This window comes from Canis aureus, chromosome 1, assembly GCF_053574225.1.
Source record: "Canis aureus isolate CA01 chromosome 1, VMU_Caureus_v.1.0, whole genome shotgun sequence".
Taxonomy (NCBI): Eukaryota; Metazoa; Chordata; class Mammalia; order Carnivora; family Canidae; genus Canis; species Canis aureus.
In genome coordinates this window covers 35,929,757-35,952,507 of record NC_135611.1, presented here as the reverse complement: position 1 = coordinate 35,952,507, position 22,751 = coordinate 35,929,757, and the positions used below count along the sequence as shown (strand labels likewise).

Below are 22,751 nucleotides of genomic sequence, written 5' to 3'. Positions count from 1 at the left end.
TTTGCAACTCGCTCCCCTCTGTCATCTTTAAGCTGACTTTGTTGTTTTGAGATAAATAGGAATATCCCGTTTAGAGTCTCTACTTCAGAGGTATAATCTCATTGTTTGCTCAGTGAAATAAAAGTTAGTTGTCTATTATCTCCCATATCAGGTGAGAGCTCCTTTCCATCTGGAATTACAGTCTTTAGAAAAAAAAAAAAAAAAAAAACCTATTTGAAAAGCTTTTCAAAAACAAACCTTGCACATCTTCAATCTAGAGGAGTCTTTCACTGAAAACTGAGGCAGAATTCCCAGCGTTTGGGGCTTGCCCAATTCTTTCCTGCTAGGATGATTAGAAATAAAAAAGTCAGTTTGAAGAATTGACTTAAGAAAAATTGGAAGTAGCCAGAAGTGAATGAGCTGAAACTGGAGGGAAGTCCCTTTGTTTAATTTGGGTCTCAGTGCATACTCAGCAGGCAGCTAAACCAGGACATTCATAGAGCAAAGGGCATGTTCTTAAATGCGGCTCTCAGAAGCAAATGCCTAGAAAGACATACCATGCCAGCAAAAATGCATTCTAGAAACCATACGCTCTAGACTCAGGAGATCTTACTTTTTGTCATCAGTGAGTAAGCAGATACAAACAGATCATCTTCCAAGAGACATTTTCCCTTTTATTTAAAGCAATTAACTATAATTTGTTTACCATGTGCCAATCCCCATTTCTAGAAAAATGTGACTTTTCTTCTTTGGAGCTCAGAAACATATTTAGGAGTGTTTAATGTTACAGGGTCATTTTTACCATATATATATATATATATATACACACACACACATATATATGGTAAAAATATATATATAAAAGATTTGTATAAGATATATTTGAAAGATTATATGTGTATATATGCTTGAAAGATTGGATGTTATATACATATATATGAAAGATTAAAAACTTTCTCTGATTTTGAAATCTGAATTCTGACCTGAAAAGCAGTCTGCAAGTAGTCTCCTGTCAAACTTAGATGTATTATTTTTCCTGTCTCTTCTCTGCTTTATTAATTGTCGCACACTGCACACGGTTTTCCCCCAGGGCCACGCATGCTTTCAGGTTCTCTATTGCATTGTTAGCTATGTAAGCGTTACTGGTCCGAGATGGCAGGTGGGAGAGGCGGAGGAACTTGGCCTCCTCCCTGCCAGAGTTCTCCTCTTTCACTGGTGCTGCTTATATTGAACAGCTTAAGAATAAGCTCCTGTGTGAGCCCTCGGAGGCCAAGTAGTATTGTTAGATTCAGAAAGGAATCGCTTTCTTTTAGTGATAATTTGAATATTTTGACAATGAAGCTAAGCTACTCCACTGCCTGGTTTGCGTACTTCATGTCATGTGTACCCTTTCTCGTGAAGCAGAAGAGAGCCCCTGCCTCTCTGAATTCATAAATTGGTATTGTCTGTTGGTGAGATGGGTAGGAGCAAAGGAAGAATCATCCAGAAGAATTATACTCTCTTGCCTCAATGTTTTTAAAAGTTCATTAAAAAAAAATTTAATACAGGCCTTTGGAGAGCACCCAATTAAAGAACCATGATAAATGTTCGGTATTATGAGGAGAGAGAGAGAGGGGCCATGAGATGATTTGTGAAGTGTTTATACATGCAAAACAAATTCTCTGGATGATTCAAAGATCCTATTTACCTCTAGTTTTACCTTCCAGGCTTTTTCCTGAATTTTGATGGGTGATTTAAAAAATTTAGTTGTCTAAGAATTATCTTAATTTTTCCATTTTTAACTTAAAAGGATGTTCTCATACAAAATAAATGGGCATTGCCTTTTTTTTTTTTTTTAATCAAACTAAGAGAAGAAAACAGGCAACCAAGTGAATAAGTCATGTAGGTGAGATAGGATTGGCTTTGTTTCATAATAGATTTATCTTTGTGCTAGTTAAGAAAATCCTAAAAAGCTCCCCCCCCTCCCCATGAGGACTGACTGGTTGGAACAGTCCTAAATTGGAAGAAGCCAGGTTTTAGTAATCGGTGAGCAGAGATACTGGTTTCCAAATGGTCACCAGGGATCAGTGGTGCAAAGCTGGCTGCAGACTTGGCTCCAGGAGACTTGAAACTAGACTCCCAGGGCCAAAGTGATGTGGTGTCAGTCTGTGCTGCTTTGCACTGTGGCCTAGGAATCTGTATTTTTAAAAGATTTATCTGGCAATTCTAGTGCATAGCCAACTTCGAATTGTGTAACCACTGAATCGTGTGTTCAGTGTAGAGACAACAGCCTTTTTGGCCTGTACATCTGGTGAACCTGTATGCTTCTTTGAAGCTTTTGTTGAAAACAAATGCCTACTGGTTATTGCTGACTTTTTTCAATTCATGATTTGTTTCCGGTTCTGTCATTGCCTAGATTTGCATACTTGTTTTATGGTATTCTAATACTGTTGATTTAAAAAAAATACCATTTCCTCTGCATGGTATTTTGAATATTTTATGTAAACAAGTTCACGGTTTTTTGTTTTTGTTTTGTTTTATTTTTTCCTACTTGCAGAAAGCAGGGGAAAACTTCAGGGTTTTTCTAATCCAGTTGCCATTAGGACATAAGATGTAATATAAATACTTAAAGATCTTCTTGGGCAACATGACAACAGATTGCAAATCCTTTAAGTTGCAGCATTATGAACTTTATCATACCTGTGAAATATATCAGATTTTCTAAATGTTTAAGACTTTTGCCATCTGGTAGATCTGAGACATTTAAAAATTAATGGTGCTGTGTCTATTGAGGTGTGATACTACAGGATCTTAAAGTTTAAAATTGGTCTGTCATCTCTGAAAATGCATGAAAGGGCAGTCAGAAATCTGTAGACATTACCAGTTGTGTATATGTGGTGTTGAAGTGAAGCTCAGGCTGCAACATGGTGGGGGGAATGTTCTCCTAGCTTCATTCACTGAAGATGTGCAAGATCTCTTCTTACAGGTTTGAATCCTCACACAAGCTTCTGAGAGGACTGCGTGACCGGCTGGAAGCTGATGTTTCCTGTCGCCGAGTAGGTACGCAAACTGTGGTGGTTTCTTCAAATTATTTCTCTTGGGGTATGTTTACAGAGCAATTACTTGGAAATACAGAGTAAAAGTCAAGACCCAAGGTTCCAGGTCTTTCAAAAAGGTTCTAGTAGAGGATAAATACATTTCCCCCTTAAACTGCCAAATATAACAGCATTCTCCTTACCGTTTCTTTTTTAAAAGCATTAGTAGACCACATAATCCAGGGACTCCGATGCTGCTGTTGATAGCCTTTCCTGTTCTCTGCCGCCCTCGCCCTCACCCCCAGCCTCATCGTGGTAATTCCTTCAGGTCTGTGGAGTTTTCTGCAGACATCCCTGTCAGTTCCAGAGTTTTAAAGCTGCCCTGACCTAACTTGGGTACCTGAGATATGGGAAAGGGTGTCTTCCTCTTTGTGGCACATGTCAACTTACTGGCCAGAGGAAGAAGCTGGTCACGGGCCGGTGGCACCAGGGAATCCAGCTCCAGATTCTGGCCTTTATTTGGAGGAAAAGCCGAAGTCTGCTGCTCATGTAGACAGTGTAACCTGGAAGGATGACAGGGTATGAGTGGGAAGAACACTCAGCTTAGCTCAGACCACCTGGGTTTGGTCTCTGGTTCTCATCATCATTATCTGCAGTAGTGATGTCAGTGGAAGCTAGCACCTGTGGGGCACTCGTGTTCAGGCACTCTGCTGTGTACAGAACATCACTTGCAGGATCTTATCAGGCAGTGCCTGTGGGCAGGTGTCAGTTTCTAAACCTTAGTCTTCTCATCTGTGAGATGGGGGATAAAGATGCCCTTTTCTCTAATGGGGCTGCAGAAGACTTTATGAGTCCAACTAAAATAGACCATCATTTTGCTAACTGTGATTGTGGTTCCCTTTAAATATGATCTGACTAAAAAGTAGTTTGATTCATTGGCCAAGACATTAACATTTATCCCAACATGGCCAATGTATCTACTAGGAACATAGCAAGGCACTACCAGTTCCAGTTAGGCAGGGGAGGGGTTTACTGAGTGATTGACATTGGAAAGGGTAGGCATGATTACCAGGAAGACCCTGGAGTGGGTCAGCTCCGTGTCGGTGGTGAATCTGTGGGCTGAAAGACAGGTAGGGGGTGGCCGCCACACCAGGCAGCTTCGGGCTCAGGAGCAGAACTGGACAAGCCCAGGCAGGAGGGCCAGTGCAGTAGCGAGGCAAGCCAGGAAGGAGGAGCAACTTGGGACATCGCTATAGGCTACTGGGAAGGAGCAGCAAGCATGCGGCAGGGGAAATTGGGCTCATTGTGAGCAAGGTGCCTGGCCTCTGGGGCACTGGGAGCACAGAGGCGCACAGGGAAGCCGCCCGGGGATGGGCTGTGGGGTGGACCACACATGTGGATTGCCAGGACAGCTACTTAGAGAGTTCACATTCCTCCCCATTGAACTGGGTATGATTGTAATGGTTTGTTAAACAAACAAAGAACCTAAAGCTGTGAATGGGGGGAGAGAAAAGACTTAAGGTGAAAAGGAGAGGCGGCCCAGCTTGCCAGTGTTCCTCTCTTCTGAAGCTTTCGCCCCCATTTCCCCCGACATTCCTTTCTCCCTTTCAGAGAAGCCAGTGCAGGAACTGGGACAAGTTGCCCTATCTTTCCAGTGCCCTTGCCTTTTAAAATGGAAACCTGATGAAATGTGTAACATCTTATAAAGAAAAAAAATGAACAACTTGGAGTCATTTTAAAGGACTGGTGATACATTTTTTTTAATATTTCAATTTAAGTATTTCTGGGTGAAGAGCTTTGCTCTGCATCATTTGAATCTATTGGATGTGGCATAGAAAGGCAAAGAGAACATTCTCCCTCCCACATTGTGTAGTCATTTTGTCTGATAAACAGGACGTGTGCCCTCAGAGGTGGGCAGACATGCTCCCGGAAGAAGGGAAGTGAGCGATGGAATGGGTGCAGTGTGTCTACCTTTTTTTCTCTCTCTTTTTAAAGATTTTATTTATTCATGAGAGACTCAGAGAGAGAGAGAAAGAGAGAAAGAGACACAGGCAGAGGGAGAAGCAGGTTCCACACAGGGAGCCTGACGCGGGACTCCATCCAGGTCTCCAGGATCACGCCCTGGGCCGAAGGCAGGTGCTAAACTGCTGAGCCACCCAGGGATCCCATTCTCTTAAATAGTTCATAGTAAACTGAATTCTGGATGCTTATTTGTTGGAAAAATTTAGAGAAGAAAAGAATGTAAGTTGTCATATACCAATTGCCAATTATATTCGGGTCCATTTGGGTAATGAGATTTGGTATCAGGCTCATCATGTGAAAAAGAACCATGTAGAGTTTCAGAACAGTACTTCTGAATCTGCTGTTCCCTCAGGGTCAGGAGGTTGTCCAGTGAGGAGGGATAAGTGAATACTTGTAACTTTGCTCCTGTGTAAAGGAATCTGTTGATGGAAGCGTCCTCACTTTCACTGGCCCCCTGCAACCTGCAGGACAGCCCAGATTCCTCTGCCTGCTGCTCAGGCACCGCCTCCTTCCCAGGTCCATCTCCCGCTCCTCCCCTGGCCTCACACCTGCCTTCCTGCTGGCTTTGCCCATAGGACGTCTCCTGGTGCCCTGCATTGCCCTGAGCCCCCCTGCGTCCCCCTGCACCACCCTGTGCCACCTGTACTGCTGCGGGGTCGCTGCTTTCACCTGTTCTTCTCTCTGCCTGAAGTACACCTCACCCACCTGGTGTGCCGAGACTCACCTCGGTGGCCAGTATCACAATTTAGAAAGTACAGCCTTTCAGAAGTCCTCTCTCATTCTGCCACCCAGAGATACTTTACTGACATAGTGTTACCTGTTTGTGGGCCTTTTTCTATTTATTTGGAGATGCTGTTGTTTCAGAATCAGTCTGTCCAAGTCTTGGGCATCTTTTCTAGACCTTCTGTAGCTTTTATGTTTCCCTCAAGAGATTTTTAACTCATGAAATCTGGCTTCCCGTCACCAGTGTGACTCGTATGCTTTTTTTCTTTCTTTCCTTAGTACGAGCCTTTACCCTCACACACTTCCTGGGAAGGAACCAGGCTTTTCTTTTCCCTAGAATGGTAACTGTATTAGGACAATAGGCCCAGCCACTAATTAGGTGAGTTTGGGCCCTCCAAGCCCTACTCTCCGAGACCCAGGAAAAGAGATCACTGGCTGTCAGCTATAGAAGCATAGCCTAGAAGGGCCGAAAGGCCAGTTGCAGAGGGCTTGTTGGGAGGGAGGAGGGGGATCTATTTTCAGCTGTCACAAAAGAATAGTCCCCATCACTGACTTTAATGACTAGAAAATCTTCTCCTAATACCAGAAGCTCTCGTGTGGATTTCAGGACTGCTGTCTGCCCCACATGCCCACCATGCTACCTGCAGTCCATTAATGGTCTTCATGAGACCAGGTCTGTCTGTCTCAGCGTGAGAACCAGCCCTGGACTTCACACTTGCCTCTCTGGAAGCACATGTCTATTTTGCTTATTTGTGGACATTGGATATTCTTCCTAAATGTCTGTATTTAAATATATCGCATAGGTGGTGGGAAGAGGAAGGGAGCGGAAGATTTCAGCATCATGCTGTGTGACCCGTTTTGGGGCGGTGCTGTGGCCCTGTCTGGGGAACCTCTCTGCTTTACTCTGTGCAGGTTGGGGTGCTTACAGATCTGCATCAGGGAGGAGCCTCCACTGTGATGGAGACTGGCTCCCTTGTCAGCAGTCTTTCCCCCTGCGTAGTGGCTTCTCTTAGTTTTCCGTGGCTCTTTGAGGCTCATGTTCCTGGTCTTCTGCCTTTTTCATTGCTCCTTAAAGCTTCCTCCCGTTCCAGTTGAGACAGCGCTCTAGAAGTGCTGTCTCCTACCTCTTCTCTTCCCACCTTTCTCACCCCTGTCCATGTAGAGTCACAGTGGTTCACCTAGACTCTTAAATAGATTAGATAGCTCTTCAGTCTGCTAAAGACATTGTAACAAAGAAAGGTTCCCACGGTAAAAAGCCTACTTTTTCCCACTAGACTGGGAACCAAACAGGGATATTGAGGTGTTGGGGTCCTGTTTTATACTGTAACCATCTAGAAATTATTTTGAAACATCAAGTTTTTTCATGCAAATTTAATTCTCATTTTGCTTATTTTTATCGTAGACTTGTCACTATACTCCCTTATCCTAGAGGAAGTGGGGGAATTTAGCAGCAGAAGGCTTCTTCTGCCCTTGGAACATCTAAGAATTACATGTCCCCACAAGCCTGCTTCCGCCCTGTTCTGCAGTGCAGAATAGATATCCTAAGGGAAGATCAGTCTAGCTACAACTTGCCATAAAGAAAAAAAAAGTCCTCCTTGCCCCCAGGACAACCTACTTTACCAAATGACACTGGGAAGGACAAACATTGGTGATCAAGGTTGAGTAAGTGGGCTTAATGACAGGATCTGAGGCCACCCATGTAGAGCTCTGAGTAACTTACAAAGTCCTCACAGAAGCCAAATTCAGAATGGTATCCACTTTCCTCCAGCCAAAGGGTTCATAGCTGTACTTGGTCTAGAAAAGAGCCTCAGTATCTCCTTCATGCATAGGTCTCCTCACTGACTTCAGTGTCGATGAGGCACCATTAGGTTGAACATGTCTAAAACTAGTGCTTGCCTTGGCAGAGCACATCTACTAAAATCGAGCGACAGGGAGAGCGGTAGTGGTAGCATGACCCCTGTGCTAGGATAACGGGCCTAAGACTAAGCTCCTCATGCATATGTTTGGCTGGACTTTTCTTCTGGGACTCCACCTTCCTTTCCTTCTCTGCCACCATAGTCAACTCTTTTCTATGACCTAACCTGAATCCTAATCTAACTAGTCTGTTTACAAAGTATCATTTCAACCTGCCCTCTCTTCTTTCCAGGTCACCGTTACCTCTTCTGAGAAGTGGCAGAAGCCAAAGTGGTCTCACTACCTCTAGTCTTACCACTCTCCAGTATATCTTACATATCTCTGCCATAATTACTATCACAAAGTATGATCTGATGACAAACCCATTGCTTATAATGGATTCCTGTTCCCCAGCTCTTTGGTATCAGTCCTGGGTTGTCCTTGCTTCTTGAGACTTAGATCCCTATACATATGCCCTTCCCATCATTTCTTCCCATTCCTGTGGAGAAGACCATGTTTTGTTGTCTTCTTCCTTCTACCCCTTTCTTTCTACCTCCTTCACTTGCACTGACAAATAAACCCAGTTAATGGCAAGCCTTAACTAGGTTAGTCAATCTACTAAAGTATTACAACAACAAAACCCACCTTACCATGGTAGGATGAAGCAGTATATCCTTGAACCTTCATGATATGGCCTTTGCCTCCCTCTCTGGCCTGTTTATCCACAGTGCCCCCGTATTTGCATCATGTTCCAGTCCTACTGTGCTACATATTTTCAAGTATTCTATGCTGTTTCATTCCCTTGGTCTGAAATAGACCACCTCCCCACTTAAACACCAGGTAGTCCTGTAGGCTCAGCTTTAACTTTGACTTCTCCATGAAACCTCTCAATCTCTCAAGCAAGAGATGATCACACCTTAAACATCTGTATTCCTTACCCACCTTGAATTTTGATAATTATTTTCACTTTTTCCCCATTCATAAATCTTTGTAGAGCGATTTAATTATATCTGATAAATCCTAAGGAAGAGCATCTTTGAAAGCACATAACCTGTCCATGGCTCCAGGCTTGTATATTGTCTTCTTCACTTTCATGAGGTATTACTCAGTTTTGCTCGATTTTCTAATTTTTTGCCAACAGGATTGGTTTAAAAATTGAATTTCATTCCAGTGTGTTTTTGTGGGTGGGTGGGTGGGTGGGTATTAAAAAATAAAACAGAGGGCCGCCCCGGTGGCCCAGTGGTTTAGCGCCACCTTCAGCCCGGGGTGTGATCCTGGAGACCCGGGATGGAGTCCCACATCAGGCTCCCTGCATGGAGCCTGCTTCTCCCTCTGCCTGTGTCTCTGCCTGTGTCTCTGCCTCTCTCTCTCTCTGTCTGTCATGAATAAATAAATAAAATCTTAAAAAAAATAAAAAAAAAAAACAGAAAATGTCAGATGTGGTAAGTATGTTACCAAAAGGGGGGGGGGGCAGGGAAAGGGGGCATAAGACGTGCCAAGAGTTAAGGTGGGGTTGGTCAGGGATTAAATAGGTTAATCAGGATTGTGGCTTTGCCAGCCAAGTAGAATGAAGAGGGAAGGAAGGCCCATTGAGTAGAAGAGTATAGGGAAATTGTTTTAATGATGGACCAAGAAATCTCACCTGGATAAAATTGTGCATATTTTCATTTGTGTATTAATTATCTGAGTTTCCCCTTCTATGAAATGCCTTTTTAAAAAATTCTTACCTGGGGACGCCTGGGTGGCTCAGTGGTTGAGCGTCTGCCTTTGGCTCAGGGCATGATCCTGGAGTCCTGGGATCAAGTCCCACATCAGGCTCTCTGCATAGGGCCTGCTTCTCCCTCTGTCTGTGTCTCTGCCTCTCTCTCTGTGTCTCTCATAAATAAATAAAATCTTTAAAAAAAATTTAAAAAAATTAAAAATTCTTGCCTGAAGTTTTAAAGTTTTGTTTTAAACATTAAGCCTGTAATCTGGCTAGAATTTTTATATAAGATGCATGATGGGAATCCAATTTCCTTATTTTCTTAATAATTAGGTAATCAATTATTAAGTACTTTATTCTCTCCCCAGTGATTGCTGTCCAAGCCCCATCATATATTGTTTCCATACAAGGGTGGGTCTGTTTCTTGGCTATTCATTCTACTCTATTGGTCCACTTGTCTAATCCTGAGCCTCAGTATGTCATACTGCCTGAATTACAGTAGCTTTAAAATAAAACAAAACTTTTATCTATTATCTCTTACCTTTTTCTTCTTTGGGAGATACCATGGTCTTTTTGTATGATGATGAATATGATCCAATAGGACTGGGAAGTTCTTGGCTATCCTTGGACTTTTTCTTCTCCATGTAAAATTTAGAATGATTAGGGTTCTATCAAAGAACCCTGTTGAATTTTTATTAGTACTTCATTGAATTAATATATAAATATGGAAACAACGGTCGATGTTAAAATAATTCTATCTGTATTTCCCTATTCATGAACATGGTATATTTCTCCATTTATTTAGGCCTTCTGTACTGTCTTTCAGTATAGTTTAAAAATTCCTCTGTAAGTGTATGGTAACTTTGTGTTAGATTTATTTCTAGATATCTTTATTTGTGACAAATGTATATGGTATTTTTAATTACATTTCTCTATTGGCATTTAGAAATAGTTATTTTGTATTTTGATTTTTAGAACTATCTTGCCAAACTTTCTAATTTTGTTATTCTGTGTGTGGATTCTTTGGAGTTTTCTGTGTAGACAATCATGTATAAATAATGAAAGATTAATTCCCTTCCAATTTTGTATCTTTCATCTCTTTTTATAGCTTTATTTTAGGTCTATTCTAGTACAAATATTTAACAAGGTGCTGTGTTTAATAGATACCTTTATCATATAATGAAGATAGCTGTTTCATTAACTTAAAAAATTACCTCTTCTCTGTTTTTTTGTTTAGCAGTACATTTTTGACCATTTAACCTATGAATGATTTTATTGTTAGTCTCTGGGTTATATTAGCTGGTTTATAAAAGGTTGCTTCATGATGTTAATCACTAGGGAGCATTAGGAGGAGCAAACATGTAAAAATAGCAGGTTCCCTCAAAAGAAGCCACATTGGCAAACAAAGGTGCCTTAGAATCATCAGCAGAGTTTCCAAAGATTCTCAGATGCTCATGCTCCCTTAGGGAGTTTGACTCAGATCCCTGCCCCTGCCCCTGCCCCTGCTCCTGAGGTCTTGCCCTTGCTACTGCCTTTTCTGTTGTTTTCTTGTTTTTTTGTTTTTTTTTTTTTTAAGATTTTATTTATTTATTCATGAGAGAGACACAGAGCGAGGCAGAGACACATAGACAGAGGGAGAAGCAGGCTCCATGATATGGGACTCAATCCCAGGACCCTGGGATCACACCCTGAGCCAAAGGCAGACACTCAACCACTGAGCTACCCAGACTCCCCCCTCCCCCCTTTTTTTCCTGTTTTCTTAAAAAAATCTTCGTGTGTGTGTGTGTGTGTGTGTGTGTGTGTGTGTGTGTGTGTTTACAGTTCTTTTAGGGATCTCTCTTAGGGTATTTACAGTTGTTTCTGAAGTTTTCTTTTCCCCGTAGAGTCGTCATCTTTGTTCTGGCTGCTTTTTTCTATTTATTCTGTTTTTCTTATTAGATGCTTTCTTCTGATTTCTGGTGATCCTCAACAGTCAGCTGACTTATGAGTGGAGCCATTAAAAAGCTGTTGGAAGCTTTCTGTACTGAAATAGGGCTTGTTGTGAGTTAATGCAGATAAACCCAGGTACTGCCATTTGCCCTTATAATTAGCTCTTTTCTCTTGGGCTGGAGGTCGGCTTTACCAGAGGAGACTCCATTCTCCTGTAGGGGCTAGGCCTGATTGCCCGTGTTCCGATGGCCAGATAGGGCAAGTATACAAACTTCACTGAAGACCCTGGTTTCAGCAGGGTGCCCCACCCCCATACTCTCTACCGGGAGGGGTCAGAGGGCCGAATGCTTCACCAACAAACCTTTCCACTCTTTTCTGTTCTCACTCCCCCGTCCAGAGTTACTTAGTGCCCATATTTCTCAGACTCTGATGGGTTCTGCAGGGTAAATCAGATTGCTTCATAGCTTTTCATTACTGGCTTAGATTTGAGCTTTCTGAGGACTGCAAAGCCAGTTACTGCTTGTTTACCTGCTTTCCAGCTCCCAACATTTTATTGCAGTTTTTTTCCTCTCCTGTTATCTTAGGCTGTGTTTTTGAAAAATCGAATTAATACTCTTTTAGTAGGGTTTTGGGAGAGATTGGAGCTACACACTTTTATTCAATTTGCCATCTTTAACTAGATTTTACTCAATTGTCTGTAAATAGAAAGTTCGCACCCTGTCCTTATTGACATTTTCTGTCTAGTGCATAGATTTGATGTTCTAAAGCTGTGGTCTAATCAACCAGAGAGCTTTCTCATTAATTTTCTCTCTGAATATTAGATAAATAAGTCACTTCAGCTTTGTGTATTTTAGGCCTTGTTTTGAGGAAAATAAGAGCTTAGTCATTGACTTAACAAAGTTAAGTCTCTTACGATAACAATTTAAAAGTCAGTAGGCAGCAAACCCTGTGGTTCAGCAGGTGGTGGTTCTCCGCAGAGCAGAGCCCAGGCCAGGGGAGTCAGTGCTGCCCATCGGAGGAGGCCAGTGGTTTCAGGCACTAAGCTGGAGATGACTCATAGTCTGTAGAGGAGTAGCTCTGGAGGAACCCAGGAGGACTTTGGTGGAGGTAGAATCTCCCCCAAACAAATCTAGTTTGGTTTTCTGTGAGCTACTTTTTCCTCCTCCACCGCGTCTTTAGCCCAAGCCCCCAAGGTTTCAGCTGGACTTCTAATCCCTTGTCCCACACTCACCATCTCCCCAAGCAGGGAAGGAACTCAGTCCTCTGCCAGGGAGTGAGAGAGCGAAGCAGGAGTTTGCCAGGTGGGCAGTGGGCATCAGGCTATCCTAGGACGGTGCATGATGGGGAAGCATGGGCTTGACAGAACGTAGCTCCTTAAGGAACTAGCCGGTGGCCTGCCCTCGGGCCTTGGTAGGAAGGAGGTGTGCAGCCATGGCAAGGGGCTGGTTTCACCGGCTGCCAGTTGGGCGTTAGTGGATTTTAGTGATGCTGTCTTAATACTTTATTGAGGATAAATATACACACACACACACAGACATTTTTCATATAAAAGATTTTAAAGGTGCCGACAAATGAACTCCCATGATCTTGGGGGCAGCCTGCCCTCTTCTAGGCAGCAGGTAGGCTTGTCTTACGTGATAGTTGAGTTCTCTTCTGTAGCCATATTTTTAAAATCTATTTTTAATTTTTAAAAAATTTTAAGTCACCTCTGCACCTAACGTGGGTCTCATATTCATGAACCTCGAGACCAACAGTCACATGTTCTACCAAAATGAGCCAGCCAGCCACTCCCCCCCCCCCCGCATAGCCATATTTGAAATGAAATTTGTTAACTGCTTGAATTTCTAGAAGGACATTATTAATAAAACTTTTTCAGTTTTTCTTTTGCTTTAATCTGATAAGATGCAGTGATTGAAACACAAAATATATGGCCCATGGATTAGGAAATATCAATGACTTTGTGAACACAGAGTTGATAGCACAAAGGGATTTTTTTTTCCTGTTTTCATCTAAGTCAATGCCTTTAACCTGTTTGAATCTTGGAATCTTTAGCAAATCTGAAGAAAGTTTGGTCCCTCTCCCCATAAGAACTCCAGTATACATGCCTCCTCGTCTTATACAGAATTTCAGAGAATTCACAGCCACTTACGAACCCCTGTTCTAAGTTAAGAGTGAAAACCCAGCCACGGCCATCTGGTAAGGTACTTATCAAGGCCTCACATCTGTTATCCTCAACCAAGTTAGTCCTGCCCCATGAGCACCTGTTTTGCTGATTAGACCATATACTGAGCCCCCACTCTTCTGCCATACTTGCACAGATACAATACCTACCAAATTTTATAATGCATGTGTGTAATAAGAAATAATAACCTAGAGGTTCTGAGAATCTTCTTCATCTTGTTGATGTTTCTGGATAGTTTTTTTGTTGATTTTAGAAACTTGCTACCAAAGTCCTTCAAAGAACTGATACTAAGAGAAGGACCCTCTCTAAGGGCTCCTAGAGACAAATAAGCAATGAATTTCCACCCACCCCGCTCCATGATTGTCTATTTCATATTTTGTGAGTGTAAGAAGAAGATAGAAACTTGATGCCCTTTTAAAACTGGTTTTGACACATTTATGTGAAAACAGTCCCAAGTTATGGGAATATGAGGCACAGGAGAAGGTTTGGAGCAGAACCTTCTTACCCACAAGGAATGGTGATGAATGGAGTAAAAAAAAAAAAAAAAAAAAAGCTTAGAGTACCCATGCTGGAAGATTAAAAATGGAAATTCAGTTTCCTCTCAAAAATGGGCTTTGCATTGTGTCACTGGGCACAATGGAAATAGAAGCCAGAAGTCATAGTTTATTTTGAGAATGTTGTAGAACATTTGTCGTCCCCCATTAGATGATTGTGTTACGCAGCACTAGGGACATCCTAGAACTACACTTGTGCTCTGACCTCTACCATCATCTACCACCCGCTCTCAGGGAACACAGTCTTTCCTCGCTGTTGCCATATATATATATGTTCTTATTCCAATCTGATCCTCCCTCATCCCCAAAATAATCAGCATGAACAGAATGAAGCAGATGGCACAAGCCTTCTTTGGCATACTGGCAGATCTGTATCACTCACTCAGTATTTTTAGAATCAAGGGGATTGAAAATTATGTCCTGAGATGTTTTGGGGGAAGACTTACTATCTCTCCAGGGTGACAGGTGTTGAGATATTACCATATTTAAGACTCAAATGCAATCTATATGTCAAGTCACAGAATAGACGGATTATCATCGGGACCATCCCTTTGTCAGTTCTCTGTTAGGATTGTTGATGGTTTGCCAGATAATAGAAAGTTAATCACAAGTCTGTTTTAAGGATGTGGCCAGAAAGCGCATCAGGTTTCAACCAAAGATTGGAATCAGCGGCAACCAGCCAGTACTGGTCATGTACATGGTGATGGGGGACGTTGTATTATCCACACGGTTTATTTTTTTAAAAATAGCTGAGCTTTGATCCTCAGCCACAATGAATTTGTAGTCTGTTGAGAAAGACTATTTTTATAGGAGTTTGTGATAACATCATGAAAACAGTGTAAATATTTATATTTGAAGGTCCACATTAATGAAATACACAGTCATGGTGAATGAAATATTAAAACCATTTGTGAATTTGAATTCATCATTAAAAACTTTCTGAAGAAATTAAAGAATGTTCATTATCATATAATTAATTCAGCTCAACATTTGAGGACCAACTTTGCACTTAGTGTTAGGCTAGGTGTATTTAACACATAGACCTAAAACATACAAAGTCTTGGGAAAAGACATTCATGAATGAACTATGGATAAAAATGTTTAAGTGACATTTTTTTCTTTAAAAGTTCCATAGGAACACAGAGAGGAAATAGGTGTCACGTTTAAATAAAATATGCCAAGTCTAAAAATCGCTGATTATATACCTACCATCTTTGAAGGGTCAAGGAAAATGTAGGTAATGATGTTCATGACTGTTGAACTTTGGTAGCTGGAAAAAGGATCTGGGAAAAATTTATTTAGTGCTTTTTTTTTTTTTTTTTTTTTAAGTTTCAGTTGAATAGATCTTACTTTTTCCTTTGTAATCTTGGTGTGTTGGTAAGCTATCAGCCAAAGTTGATACCTGTTGAGAAACAAAGAATGCTAGTTTTTACTTGCAATGTCATAGGTCTTTTCTGCATGTGTGAGCATATGTGTTTTCCAGACTACTATGAATTATTCCCACTGTGAAAAACGGATGGTGGGTTATGTAGAGGGGGGGAACATGTGTGTTGTTTGCCTCGTATCCATAGCTGAGTGGCTAGAACCCTGTGCCAGTTGTGCAGCTGATGGCTTCTACTTTTAATCTCAGTGTTTCATAAACAACCTATATTTGTGTGGTGTGTTTTTAGATTACCCGCGTATTTCACATCCCTGCTGTTCCAGCTGGTTGCCCCCAACAGCCCATTATATGCATCAGGTGGTGTCACAAATGAGGAAACACACTCAAGATGTAGCTAACAAATGGGCAAACTAGAATTTGAACTGGGGCATCTTTCCACGGTATTCAAAGAACAACTGACCTGTTCTACGTAAACCCCTCCCACGCTTCAGGGAAACACCTGAGAGTGAATCAGCAGTGCAGTTGTGTCTGAAGGAAAGCAGAACCTTGCCCTCCTCTCTCTTGAGTGTGAAACTGAGCTGTGCTACCTAGTATAGCAGCCACTAGCCACATGGGGCTATTTTAACAATAATTTCAGTTTCTCAGGGTCACACTTTGAGTGTTCAGTTGCCGTCATGTGTGTGACATTTCCATCATCACAGAAAGTTCTCTTGGACATACTGCTCATCTCTCCTAAAGCAAGAGTGGGGAGAATGAATTTAGTGAGCAGAGTTGAAAGAAGTGTATGCAGGGGGTTGGTGGAAGGGAAAGAAATCCCCCACCACCACACCAGTTCTCCTGAGGGCCTGGTGTTATTCTGAGTTCAGCTATAATGAGAACAAGGAAAAGATAAATTTCAAATTTCATACTGTGTGTACATTTTCAGCTTTTTGGATAGACCTGGAAAGAACACAAATTTCAAGTGAATGCATTTAATGACAATGATAAATTGTGGGACTTTTATAGCTGGACCAGTATTACGGCCAGACTTAAGCTGGATGAGAAGTAGGACACATCATGAGACCTGGCAGCAGAAACTCGGCCACACAGAATAGCATTCCTGGAAGGAGTCATTTGGTCTATGGCCACAGTTGTTGGGGATGTCTCAGAGGAGGGCCTCGGGCATGAACTGCAGTACTAGGAGGGAACGAGGAGTTGGGGATGATGATCTCGGTTCAAGTCACACTTGGTGACAGAGGAACAAGGGATGTGTGTGCTGCCATCAGAAGGAAAGTTTGGTGCCAAGATGCTGGCTGAGAACACCCATGTTGCCAGCCTTGGATCAGAGCTGAAGCTGCAGGTCAGAGTGCGCACATCGGCTCTGAGAGTTCCAGGCAGGTGGGGCAGGATAGTGAGGGCTGTCTGCCTGCTGCTGGCTCCTTAACTCTGACTGGACGCTAAACACATCTGAGCTAGTTGATGAGGAGCACAAGAAGTTTGCTGCAGTTTTTGCCCACTCCAAAAGGAATGTCTGTTTTCCTGTGTACATGTGCTGTGAGGGGGTATGTTTAAAGATGCTTAAGCTATTGTGACAGTAAAATTTCACCTAGCGTAGACTCCAGCTTTCTGATCTGAAAGTAACCGTGAAAAGGTAAGTAAAAATGAACTTTTAACAATAAAGAGCACCTCTAAAGACTGGACAGTAAATGAATGTCTGCAGGAAACAAGCACTTGAAGACCTGCTGTGATTTCTCCCTTTACCCGTGAGTGCTCTGCTTACTTGGCAAGGCTCAGAAAAGGCTGGCCTGAGTACAGAAGCTACTCTAGTGTGTTTAATGTAAATATATAGTACTCTTTTTTTTTTTTTTTTTTGAGTATTGGCACTTGAAAGGTTAGCATCCACTTGCCTGAGAATTACTCTCTCTAGAAAAGTCCAGGATTCTAGGGAGTCACAGGGTTTTCTGCATTGTTCAGGACTGCCAGAGACTCTTCAGCCTCTTCACAAGATGGTTCACTGGTAGAAAAAGAAGAGCCTGGGTTTGGGTGACTTGCCTGGGTTGGAAGTGTGGTGGCAGTTTTGGTTTGAGACAGGTTGAGGCTGGAGGAAAAAGCAGGCCCACCTCCTCGAAGTGGCCCTCCAGGGTGGGGCTGCGGAATGAGGAAATGTCCCCATAAACAAAGGAGAAGAGATTAGGAGAACAATTCACTAGAGGATGCTATACCTACACCTCTGACCACAGCCCAGCCACCATTGTTTCCGTGGGAATATTTTGTCTCCCCTCCAAAGGCACTGCATCAGTGAACTAAACTGGCTTTATTCACATTTTGTTGACACCAGAGAGTTGAGACCTTCAGCATGGTAACCTTACAAACAAATTAACTTGGATGTATACAAATTATTTCATCTCATCCCGTGGAAGTTTAAACAGGTGTGATAACAACGTATGCTCTGCTAACAATGAGCAAAGAGGAATAACCCACAGTTTGAATAAGCAGAGATGACTTTTGTTTCTGTAGCAGTAAACCACTAATGCATGAGGGAGATTTTTTTCTTCTTCTTTGAATTGGTTGAATGAACCTCACACTGACCTGAAGTCATGATCTGAAGTAGATAATGCTGTGTCTATGGAAATAGCTGTCTCTGTCAAAAGGAAAGCGTGCTTCATGTACCATCAAAACACTGTGCTGGCCTCCTCGCCACTTAGGACTCACATGCAGAAGGACCTCTGGAGGAGGGAGACTTGTGTCCTACACTGGAACCATTTAAAGAACCATGTTGATTGGGTAGTTGATGCTGAACTGGTAGGGGAGGAAGAGCATTGTTTCCAAGTGGCTAATCCAAAAAAACTGTTCCTTTTCTTTCCACAGATGGTCTGGTGATCCAGAACATGTGCCAGCTCTAGTGATGCAGATTACCTTTCTGCTCCTGGAACCTCATCTGTGCCTCCGACATTCTCCTCCCAGCCTGAGACTGCATATATAAATTGGGATGTGGGAAAGCAGGAAGCAAAGCTCATGGTAACTGAGAGGCCCATATCTGGGTAGAACCAGGCCCAGGACCACGACACTGCCTCTCCCCTGGTCTGGAGTTCAGGCTGCCGTGGCTCCGCTGATGTGCTCAGCACCATCCTTCCATTTGTGCTTAAATGGCACAGCATTTGGTCAGCGCATCTGAAAAGGAAGGTGTGAGAAGTAAAGCCCATGGCCACCTATCCCTGCCAATTATGTGGCAAGACGTTCCTCACCCTGGAGAAGTTCACTATCCACAATTATTCCCACTCCAGGGAGCGACCTTACAAGTGCTTGCAGCCAGACTGTGGCAAAGCCTTCATTTCCAGATATAAATTAATGAGGTGAGAGGCTCTAGAAAAGGTATGCACTTTTACACATACCTTTAAATGGCTTAGCTAGCCCTCTGACCAGACACTGCAAGGGAAAGTGGATGCAGGATGCGGATGCACTTTAGCCCTTAACACTCCACTGTTTAATGTGGTTTTCTGGGAGAGTTTTTGCATGTAGCGTCAGTTCATTCTTTAAACAAGTATTTCCTGTGATCCTATGATATGCCAGGCATAAAAACAGAGAGATGAAAAGACCCATGCTAGAGAGATAGTCAGGCAAACACAACTAAAATGCAATGTAAGTTCTTTGACAGAGCTATGCAGGTGGAGGGAGCTGTTCTCCACAGCTTGATGAGAGCTGGTGAGGCTTCTCAGAAAGGTAGTCTAGGCTGTGACATAAAGAATGACCAGGAGGTGGACAGAGAGGAGGTTCTGGGGAAGCCTGAAACCTTGCCCTCAAAGCACACAAGTAGAGAGGGTAGCAGTGGAAGAGGAACGGGTGAGGCTCAAAATGGAGGCAAAAAAGGAAGCAACTCCTAACAGGCCTTATCCGCTGTGCCAGATGGTTTATTCTACTGAGTCCAAGTAGTGAAAAATGATTTTGACTGGGATATTGGGAAGATGGTTCATAGTAATTTGGAGGAGAGAAAGGTGGCAAGTTGATGGATATGAAGTATGATGTAACAGTCCAGATCCTGACAGTGAGGTTGGAGAGGAGGCAACGTCTCCCAAGTGTCAGCGTTTGGAGCCTTTTCTTAACTTAGCGGCAGTTTACAAGTGGAATTCTGTTGGGTGTACAGGTGCTGAATATATGCATTTAATTGATTTTCAGAGGTGTCCATGATATGTAGATGGATAAAAACCATGGTTTTAGCACATCAGTCCTTTAAAAAAAAGGTACATTTAGTCTGAATTATTTCTTGAATGACTGTTAGTTGCTCACTTCCATGAGAGAAATGAATATATGAGCTGTAGCTTCTACCTCCAAAGGTTTTTATATCCTAGAAAAGACAAAGCATACATAGCACTGCTCAGTTGTGTGACAGTCTTGAGAACAGTGGTTGAATCTGAATGCTGTGTGCTGTGTGTGAGGTACACGTGCAGAATCCTCACGAGCGTGTGCTGCTTTTGACACCTGATTAAAAGAAATGTGTCATTTGCCTTTAATCTTCATGGTGTGAATTTCAGAGCTTCAACTTTCAGACTACCACGGGTGAGAGTCAAAATCTGGCCAGAGAGGATTCCCCTATGAGTGGTATTAACATGGACCACATTATTAAATCCTGGAGTGCCCTTGGAGGAAGGCACCTGAAGGTTTTAAAAACATATAAATTAGGCTCCTGGCCCTTTAGAATACCATTGTCCTGATGATGTGATAGGATCTAGTTTTAAAAATAAGCCTATAAATGCATAGGTATTTTAAGATTCCAGTGGGTTCTGTACAGAGGCCAGTATGTAGTTGCCATAAATGTATAAGTATTGAGTGCCTACTGTGTGCACCGATTTTGTTGCAGAGCCTTCCTGTTTTGCAACGAGCCTCTTGTATGTACGCGGTAATTCTTCTTACCCGAGCACTGAAAGCAGCGTTTGCTGAAGTTCCCCCACAGTGAGGCTGTGATGACAGTGAATGCAAACCGAGACACATACAGCAGATGAGTATTTGAAGACAGTGGAGCTACCAGATGATTGAAATGACAGGAATTAGGTGGGATTACTGTGGTGGACCACACTGAAGATGTCTTAAGCAATTAATTTAGGAGCTGGTGGTTCTGAGCAAGGGAAACAACTTGCCCAGTGAACAGTGTGAAGTGAGGCCTAAACGGGAAGCAGTGTGCTTTTGCAAGAACTGCCTGCCCCACCACGGCCGCCAGCTTGTGGCGCCTCTCTGGCTTGAAGCAGAGGTCTAAAACGGAATGGAAGGGTGGCTAGATGGTGGGGGATGCTTTCGGCTCTTTGTCTATAATTTTCACAACAGGCAGCATTCCCTTCCATGTCCCTCCGTTGCAACACAAGCGCCGTTTTATTGGCAGAGGTCGGAGAAAATAACTTGCTTAACTAGAAAAGAGAATGTGGGTCCCAGTACGGCAGGCAGGGGAAACAGGTGGAAACAGCAGAAGGCTAGAAAAGATGATTTGGCCAGGCTTGATGTGCGCAGTGACCCCTGAGGGATTCTGAGATCATGGCCATGACCCAGGTGCCACCCTTGGCGCTGCCTGAAGCACAGACTGAAAACCTGTGGTTTCATGGCTTGTGAGGCAAGAGGAGAAGTTGAGGGGAGGAAACCAGTTGTTGAAGTAATTTCAGCTATAAGCTGATCATGTTCTAGATCAGGACTGTTGCATGAGTGAGGGATCGATTAAAAGGGGAAGAATTGGGTGCCAGATAAAGGAGAGTCAGAAAATTCAGAGGAACAGCAGCTGGTAAAATGTGAAAAGTGGTATTATTGCTCAAGGAGAGGTTGGTTGACCTGTGCCTTTCTCCTGGGTAGTCAGGAGTAGGACCCTCCAGAGTTGTTAACTTGGCATTGATCTGTCCATGGGTGATAAATGGAATTGAATCAGATCACAATCTTCCACAAAGAAAAAGAGAGAGGCATGAATAGAAAATCCAGGGCACAACTCCAGGGTGTATTCACTAGCACCGGACCGAATAGAAAATAGCTTAAATGCCACGTCTATAAATCGTTCCCCCTCACATTTATTCCTGATGATGTATCTGTGGATATCTGGTATTAGAATGGGGTGGTTTGCCCTCTAATGAGGGTTGGAAACCCCGTCTGCAATGTATTTCAATACAGTGGAACCTGGGGCCACCGTATCCTCTCCCATCTCAGATGCCCACGTACTGGCTCCTGGCCCTCCACATTGTACCATTTTACATATCCCTGTGCATGTTAGCTCTCATGTCCTGGAGGGAAAGGGCGGAGCTTCCTTTTCTTTCTATCCCCTGCATGTAGTCAGCTAATTTATATATATATTTTTAAGGGAGCAAACCAGGAGATACAAGGTTTTGCTTTATTTTTAAGAAGATGGCAGTTTGGCTCAAATCATCTTTGTATTTTTGAACTGGCTTCTAAAACAGCTGCTACTGTGTAGACCCCTTACCAATTCTAACTCTAGAAAGGGATCTGGAATGGACAATATAGGGTAGATGTTTGGGTGAAAGGTATGATTAGTACACTTTTGACTTAAATCCTTTTCTTACAGAATGAGTTGTTAGAAATTCTTTTGTATCCAAAGCCACAAGTTCAATTGCATCTCAGAGGCGTGCAGCCCTGTCTCCAGTTCTTCATGATCCAGCCTACTTCCTGGAGGTCACTGGTAATTTCATTGGCAATTCAAAAGGACTTTTTCTAGAAGGGCTAAGCTGCTTCAACAGTTGAGAGTTTTTCTTTGAGCTTCCAGGATAAGCCTTTGTCGTCTTGTTGATTTGAAATTTCAAAATACCTGTTTTATAATTGTAAAGCACAAATCAGTCTGGAAAACCATCAGAGTTCCATTTCTGTTTTAGTTCCACTGATTTCCTAAAATCTAAACTCTGTGGGTTTTTAAAGATGCAGTGATATGAGGAGATCCTAAGTTCATCATCCTTAAAACTTTAAAAAGGTTCATTTTAATAAGTGAGCGCATCATATACAACGCCAAGTCCTGCATGTTTCCTTCCAAAACAACATCCATAATTACAGCTTGTGGCTTGCAAGTACAACATAGTTTGCTTCACGTCCACTTTGACAGTTAACTCTTTTAGGTATTCTGTCTTCGGGGCCTCTGGAGCCAGGGGCTGCACACCTCTGAGATAACTGATAGAAAAGCACTAAATAGAAGAATCAAGACTTCAGCATGAGGCTCAGACTTGGGGCACAGATGGTGGCTGACGTTCTGGGTCCAACTGAAGATAGACTTCAGTGTTCTTTATGTGGCCTAAACTCTTTGCCTCAGTCAATAAAGACCAAGCAGGAATTGTACTTAGGAACAATAACCTAAAATCTGGGAAGGGGACACAAGGTGGGTAAGGGGTTGTGTGTAGAAGGTAAATTGGGTCACTTTTGGGAG

General features: G+C 42.7%; 2 protein-coding genes and 1 long non-coding RNA gene across 13 annotated transcripts in view; 1 reads left to right on the top strand and 2 right to left on the bottom strand.

Moving 5' to 3' along the window:
• Nucleotides 1-22,751, top strand: part of PLAGL1 (PLAG1 like zinc finger 1) — a 110,132-nt gene that overhangs the window by 84,695 nt on the left and 2,686 nt on the right. For 3 of the 9 annotated variants that reach the window (XM_077895645.1, XM_077895634.1, XM_077895637.1), the window contains 2 exons: nucleotides 2,945-3,018; nucleotides 18,227-18,711. In XM_077895645.1, the coding sequence (XP_077751771.1) occupies nucleotides 18,560-18,711 (152 nt within the window). In that variant the 5' untranslated portion in view covers nucleotides 2,945-3,018; nucleotides 18,227-18,559. Of the gene's footprint in view, nucleotides 1-932; nucleotides 3,019-18,226; nucleotides 18,712-20,213; nucleotides 20,405-21,905; nucleotides 22,020-22,751 lie in introns of those variants that run through there. The other 6 variants (XM_077895679.1, XM_077895686.1, XM_077895669.1 and 3 more) reach the window with 6 other exon arrangements.
• LOC144312746 (uncharacterized) lies at nucleotides 2,152-10,816 on the bottom strand. The gene is made up of 3 exons (XR_013378327.1): nucleotides 9,875-10,816; nucleotides 9,359-9,524; nucleotides 2,152-3,556 (listed from the first exon to the last, which is right to left on the bottom strand). It is a non-coding gene; the product is annotated as an uncharacterized LOC144312746 (long non-coding RNA).
• The window catches only part of ZC2HC1B (zinc finger C2HC-type containing 1B), a 52,356-nt gene continuing 46,870 nt past the window's right edge, over nucleotides 17,266-22,751 (bottom strand). The window contains exon 12 of one of the 3 annotated variants that reach the window (XR_013378311.1): nucleotides 17,266-17,372. The gene's annotated coding sequence lies outside the window, so the exon portion shown is untranslated. Of the gene's footprint in view, nucleotides 17,373-17,657; nucleotides 18,530-22,751 lie in introns of those variants that run through there. The other 2 variants (XR_013378325.1, XR_013378321.1) reach the window with 2 other exon arrangements.